This window comes from Carlito syrichta, unplaced genomic scaffold (assembly GCF_000164805.1).
Source record: "Carlito syrichta isolate Samal-C Ts95f unplaced genomic scaffold, Tarsius_syrichta-2.0.1 Scaffold153578, whole genome shotgun sequence".
In the NCBI taxonomy this organism is placed as follows: domain Eukaryota; kingdom Metazoa; phylum Chordata; class Mammalia; order Primates; family Tarsiidae; genus Carlito; species Carlito syrichta.
The window spans coordinates 24182-31179 of NW_007097674.1; the positions used below are offsets into that span (position 1 = coordinate 24182).

At 56.0% G+C, this 6998-nt stretch overlaps 1 protein-coding gene across 1 annotated transcript in view; it reads right to left on the bottom strand.

The window, feature by feature from the left end:
- Positions 1–206: 206 nt before the first annotated feature.
- The window catches only part of MCM5 (minichromosome maintenance complex component 5), a 20179-nt gene continuing 13387 nt past the window's right edge, over positions 207–6998 (bottom strand). The window contains exons 9-13 of the mRNA XM_008050675.1: positions 6708–6820; positions 4695–4823; positions 2955–3097; positions 1260–1387; positions 207–389 (exon numbers count right to left, since the gene is read on the bottom strand). Of these exons, the coding sequence (XP_008048866.1) occupies positions 288–389; positions 1260–1387; positions 2955–3097; positions 4695–4823; positions 6708–6820 (615 nt within the window). The 3' untranslated portion in view covers positions 207–287. The remainder of the gene's footprint in view (positions 390–1259; positions 1388–2954; positions 3098–4694; positions 4824–6707; positions 6821–6998) is intronic.

Genomic DNA, 6998 nt, shown 5'->3' on the forward strand with positions numbered 1-6998 from the left:
TGTACCACAGTGAGAAGATGATGGGGGGACAGGCCACCGAGTCAGAAGCCCACAGGTCCCCAACTCCCTTAAGACTTTATTCTCTCAACAGACCCCAAAGCCCATTTCCCAGAAGTGCACTGGAGGAAGGTGCCCGGAGGCAGCTGGGCAAGACACGTCGGCCCCTTCCCCGGGGCAGAGGGGGCCCGTGGAGCGTCTGAAGGCAGCAGCGAGGAGGCCGAGGCGGCACAGGCCAAGGCGGCAGACGGCGGCAGGAGGGCGGAGGCCCGGCGAGCCTGGAACGGTGGCTACTTGAGGCGATAGAGGACCTTCCGCTGCATGCGGTGCTGGATCTCCCCACGTCGCAGCATGAGCTGCAGCACCTTGTGGACAGCGTGCTCCGGGTATTTCTGCGGGGGCACACGCAGCTGAAGGACCCCGATGGAGCTCTATGGCCCCTGCTCACGGGGACCCAGGCTCCAACATAAGGACTCCCCGTTCCTGAGCGCTCATGGCGGGCACTGGAGCCTGGCAGACCTGGGCCTCTGACCTCAGCGTTCACATTCACTCACTCGTTCCACCTTCCACCCCCAACACCCCCATGCAGCTGGTGCTAGGGTTATCCCCATCCTATAAGGGAGGAAACTGAGGCCCTGAGGCAGTCATCTGTTCAGGGTCACAGAACAATTAGGCGACAGAGCTGAGACTGAAGTCCCTCTAGCTCCGGAAACCTCTGCCTCAGTTTGCCCATCTACAGAAAAGACACGGCACCACCCACTAATAAAGCTGCCCTGAGAGTCAGAACAGGATCATGTGCAGAAAAGGAGGCAGAGGCCAGGAACTGAGGCTGCTCTTGTGATCAAGGTAACAGTTCTCCACAGCACCCAGAAGGCCCTTCCCCTCTCCAGGGGTCAACAGCACATGCCCAAGAGGTGGAGAGCTCAGCCTACTGGTTCTACCCCTTCCCACCCACGAAAAGCCAGGCAACGGGAGAAGGAATGATGGGAAGGGCTAGGAGGAATCCGGGTATGGTGTCACACCAATTTCCTCCCCTTTCCCCTTCATGGACTAGAAAAAGTAGCCCTGCCGCTGACTGAAGACATTCCCAGGGAAGGAATGATGGCGGGAAAAGGTCTGGACAAGGGACAGGAACCCTACCCTCCACCATCCAGGGCCTGTCTCTCAAGCAAAAGGACAGCAATGCCAGGTGGGTGGAATCCAGCTATACTCCATGCAAGCTCACAACCCCCTCACTCCACCCCTGTCCCAAGCGGGCTCACCTGCTTGGTGAAGTCCTGGATGATGCTGTGCTCGGACACCTGGGAACCAATGGCAAAGCGACGTTTGAGCTGCTTCTCGATGCGGCTCAGCATTTCCTGGTCCTCCTGACTGGTGAAGCCCTCCACCCCTGGTGGGAATGAGAAGCGAGAGGATGGGGTCAGGGCTGCCAGGACCCCAGCCCGCCCAGAGCGGGAGTTCAGGAGAGGTGGAGGCCTAGCCCGGGGAAGAGGGGAGCCAGGCCCAGGGAGATAGGACAGCACATGTGGGGGGAAGACACTTCAAATTGAGCGCATAGCAGGCACACAGGCCCACAGGACCTGGCCCCTTAGGCCACAGCACAGGTTTTGCTGGAGAAGTGGATTGGGCATGGAGAGTGACCAGGAGGGAAGCCAGGCTGCCCTGGAGACCACATCTGCGGAGGACCCTTGAGCCCTCGACAACCAGGCTTGTGATCACCAAACGCTGCAGTGGAAGGAGTCTCCCGTGCTGACCAGCCCTGCAGAGCTTTGGTGCTTCAGCTAAAGAAGAGGGCAGGGTCGTAAGTGAGAAGTCACTGAGGGGAGTCTGAAGCAAATACCTACACAGCCTGCAAGGCCCAACTCAAATGGTCACCCGCCCTAAATCACCCCTACCCCCTGTGCCTGCAGCATCTGAGAGGCCTCCACCAGCAACCATGGCTTGTGACAAGAAGGGCCACGAGGGCAGGGCCTGGGTCTTCACCAAGGGGCGAGGAGGAGCAGGCCCCACTGGAACATGCGAAGCCCACCCCCGCTTTGGGTTCACTGACACTTAGTGCTCCCTCCCCCTAGGGAACTCCTCCCCAGGGCGAATTTCCCTCACCAGGTCCCTGCTCAGTGTCACCTCCTCACCGAGGCCACACCCAACCAACCGATGGGAAACAGCAGCCCCTCCTCCAACACACCTGGCCCAGCCATCACCCCCCCCACTCTTCACTACCTGAACTTGTGCTTTTCTTTGTCGCCTGTCTTTCCCCACTAGAATGAGAAAGAGCATCCCAGAGCACGGGGACCTTGCGATCTCTTTGCTCCTACACTCTCAGCACCGAGAACAGTGCCTGGCAAACAGTAACGCACTCACGCAGCACCTGCTGGTGAAAAAATGGATGGACAGCCTGGCCATAATCAATTCTTGGGGCAGCTGAAAGACTGGTCTAAAGCAGGCAACGCAGTTTATGCTGGGGAAAACGCTGGTCTACTGGCAGGAGACCCGCATTCCAGCCAAGCGACCGGTGACCCCCGGCACCAAGAAAGGCCTCGCTGAGGGTCATCGTTCTCATCTCTGAGACCAAAAGGACTAACTGCCCACACCTGCTTCCAGAAAGCTGCTGTAAGGAAAAGTGAGGGAAATAGCTTTGGAAGTGCTGAAAATGGTCAGGAAGCAATGAACAAGAGTGCCTGTCCTCTGAGCCAGTGACAAGGATGTGGTTGTCACTAACCACCTGGGTCAAGAGGACCTGGGATCAGGAGAAAAACTGCTGCTTCTCATCTTTGGAGGAAGATGGCCAGGGAGAGAAACGGGGTGAGGGTCTTATCGCCCTAAGGAAGCTCAGAGAAGCTCAGCAAACGTGGAGAAGCCACACACACCGCAGGCCTCCCGCAGGACGAGCCCCGCCCACGAGCTCTGTGCTGGGGAGTCCACAGACCGCCCAAGACCACGGCCTCTGCACTGCTCACCTGACAGGGTGCCTGACAAGGCGGCATCCAGAGTGGACACCTGGAAGAGCCTCAGAGCCTCCTCCACATCTGCCTCTGTGGCAAAGGGCTGCAGCTTCATCTTGCTGAGGGCCTCGGCAATGCGCACAATGGCCTCCAACTGCCTGGGGGAGTGACAAGATGCATGGGTGACCTCAGCCCTCTTCCCTCCTGGCCACCCCCAACACCAAGAGGCACTTGCCCAGAGAGTGGATACAGTGGAAACAGCTGTTCCCATATGCATCTCCCTTTTAGTCTTACCTAAGGAACCCTGATCTTTACCGCATGCCCAGCAACATGCTAAGACACTTCCCAGCCTCTTTTGCACCCAGGTGTGCCTGTGTGACCAAACCGTGGCCAACAAGTTTTAAGAGTCCAAGCATCATGGGGGATCTCAGGAAATGTCCTTAAAGGGAGAACCCTTTTTTTCTTCCTCTCCTGCTGCCTGGAATATGGACAGGATGGCAGCGATCCCAGCAGCCACCTTGAACTACGAAGGGAGTTCAAGGTTGAGGAGACCCCACCAGTCCAGCACACCCACCTCCTGACCGCACTACATAAAAGAGAATCAACTTCCAATTTATTGATGCTACTCCCTGTGGGTCTGCCATTACATATAGCCACATCCCCTCCTACCCAGTCAATGCTGGAGGCAGAATTCAAACCAGGCAGATCCCAGCTCCTACCCACTATCCTGTCCCTATAAACCCAAGAGAGGCCAGGCTCGGTGGCTTAAGCCTATAATCCCAGCGTTCTGGGAGACCTAGGGGAGAGGATTGCCTGAGCCCATGGGTTCAAGACCAGCCCAGACAACTTGGCGAGACCTTGTCTCTACAATAAATTGAAATATCAGCTGGGTCATGGTGGCATGCACCTGTGGTTCCAGCTACTTGGAAGGCTGAGGTGGAAGAATCGCCGGAGTCCAGCAGGTAGAGGCTGCGGTAGCCGTGAATGTGCCACTGCACTCCAGTCTGGGCGATGAAAAAGACTTCAACTCAAAAAACAAAAAATAAAATAAACCCATGAGAACAAGCAGAGTTAAGAGCTAAGAAAACTGAGGACCAGCCGGGCTCGGTGGCTAATCCCAGTGTAATCCCAGTGCTTTGGGAGGCTGAGGTGAGTGGATTGCCTGAGCCCGCAGGCTCGAGACCCGCCTGGGCAACTTGGCGAGACCTCATCTCTACAATAAATCAAAAATTAGCTGGGTGTGGTAGCACACGCCTGTAGTCCCAGCTACTTGGAAGGCTGAGGCGGAAGGATCGCCGGAGCCCAGCAGGTCGAGGCTGCAGTGGCCGGGAGTGGCCACTGAACTCCAGACTGGGTAACAGAGTGAGACTCCAACTCAAAAAAAAAAAAAGAAAGAAAGAAAACTGAGGACCAAAGAAGGAAAGCCATTTCCCTGCCATCACAAAGTGGGTTAGAAGCCAAGCCTAGACCCACATCTGACTCTGGCCTGGGTTCTTCCCTACCCTCAGGCCTCCGCACAGTTGGAGAAGACAGGCCAAATTCAGAAAAGGGGCCAGGTTTTCCCAGCCTCAAACACACCAAGAAGCACAGACCACCAAGGAGGCCACGGCTTATGCTCCAAGAGGATGCCTCCTGACCAGGCCCTAACATGGACCTGTGCCAGGTGACTGCAATGGATCACTGCCCCTGGCTGCCAGGCTTACCCTGCTTCAGAAGCGAGGTCGTCTGCCCAGCTCTGCCCTGCCTCCTGCTTACCTCACAGTGATGGGGATGCTGGAGCGGCGGTCGCTATCCCTCTCGTGCTGACGGGCCCCGCTCCGCATGATGATGTAGCGGTTCTTCAGCTTCTCTGCAGCCTCTGCCGACAGCCGGGGGCCACACTTCCTGCAGGACAGTGGGGAGCAGCCAGGGTGAGGCCAGGAGGGAATCTTGGGGCACCCACCTGGCCCCCGGCCCTCTGCTGGCTTGCAGACATGCACTTTCCCCCCAACACAGCAGCTGCCTGCTCACATGGGCCAGGGGCAACATTTGAAAGAGATGCAAGCAAAGCCTGGGCTGGCTGTGGGCAGGCACCACAGAGATCAGCACAGGAGAAAACTGGTGCCTCTGTCAGAAAACAAGTGAAGGGAAGTCAGGCATGTCTGCGGGATGAAAACCGTCCTTCCTCACTGCTGGATATTGTACAGCGCCTTGACTTGAGGTGAGCACAGAGCTAACAATGGCACCATCACAGAGGCAGAGGCCCACTGGGTGGTGGCTTTCACAGGTTCTCAAACTTCTCCACCCCAAGACACCTAAAGACAGGACAAGCTGAAGACGCCCACAACAGGCTTGGCAGTGACTGCAGTCCAGGATCCAAGCAGTAGGTCAGACTCTCCTAGGAGGGTGGGCACAGGGAGGTCTGATCAGCATCCACCCCCACCCAGCCCCTCCACCTCCTACCACTCATCCTAAGGATGAGACTGAGGCCCAGAGCGGGGGAGTGAACACCCCAAGTCTATCTGGGGACAGTGTGGGGGGAAGACCGGAATACAGGGCTTTCTGAGGCACACCTGCAGACCCTAGCCTCTGATGACTGGGCCACACCAAGCTCAGAACGGTGATGAAGACCCAGGGACCATGCACTCAGCCCAGCAGAGATGAGTTAGGGACTCACTGACTGTGGTGCATCAGCCCCTCATTGAAAGGCGCCCAAAGGGTCCTCAATCCTCAGGTTTTAGCTCCTATGAAAGATCCCTGTGATATGTCCGTCAGAGATCTGAGCACCATGGTTAAGGCACCTGGGTTCACATCGTGGTTCCACTATCCCCTGCATCTGACCCTGGACAAGTGACTGAACCTTCCCTTGCTTCAGCTTCCCATCTATAAAATGGAATAATAGTACACCAATCTTACGGGTTTAGGAGGGTTAAAGTCTATTTGCATACAAAATACGATAACACCTGACACAAGTACTACATGTATGACTACTATTATTGAAAATTTACGAGAATAATAATTAAAATGCTGGGTTCGGTGGCTCAGCCTACAATCCTGCGCCTTGGGAGGCTGAGGTGAGTGGATTGCCTGACCCCGTGGTTTCGAGACCCGCCTGGGCAGCGAGGCCTCATCTCTACAATAAAAATCAAAAAATCAGCCAGGCGTGGTAGCACATGCCTGTAATTCTGGCTACTCAGAAGGCTGAGGCGGAAGGATCGCTGGAGCCCAGCAGGTCGAGGCTGCGGTGGCCTGGAGCGGCCACTGCACTCCTGTCTGGTCGACAGAGTGAGACTCCAACTCAAAAAAAAAAAAAAAAAAAAAATAATAATAATAATAATAATAATTATTAAAGTTGTAGCTGCCACTGAGTGTTTACTTGGGCCAGGCTTATACCAAGCACTTACTCACCATCTTGTGCTGTCCTTACAAAAACCCTAGGAAACATCAGCCTGGGGAAAATCAAGGCTCAGAAACGTTGACTGACTTGCCCAAGGTCACACAGTGCGGGGGTGGGTGTCACCCAGAGCCCACATCCACAATTTCCACAAAGCACTGCCTCCCTGCACATCAGACTGAAGGCAGTCTTCAAGGCTATCTAATCCTAACCCCTTGGTGTAAAGACAGGAAACTGAAGCCAAGGTCCAGAGGAGCAGCTTCAGCAGAGCCAAGGACCTCAGAGAGGCATCATCTGGGACGTCCTGCGTGAGGAGCAGGACCAGGGAACCAGGTTCTCTCTCAACCAGGGAAGTCAGGCAACCCTACTGGCATGGAATTGCATCTAGGACTCACGCTCGGCAGTAGGCAATGAACTTCTTCAGCTTGGCCAGCTCGATCTCGCCCTCCACAGCCTGTGTCTGTGTCAGCGCGCTCACATGCAGAGTGATGACATGTTTGGCCAGCATCTGGGTGGTGAGGGGAACACTGGGTCAGCCCACAGGCTCCCGAGCCTAGGTCCCAACAAATGGTGAAGCAAGAAAAACGAGTCAAGCCGGGCTCGGTGGCTCAGCCTGTAATCCCGCGCCTTTGGGAGGCTGAGGTGAGTGGATTGCCTGAGCCTGAGGGTTCGAGACCCGCCTGGGC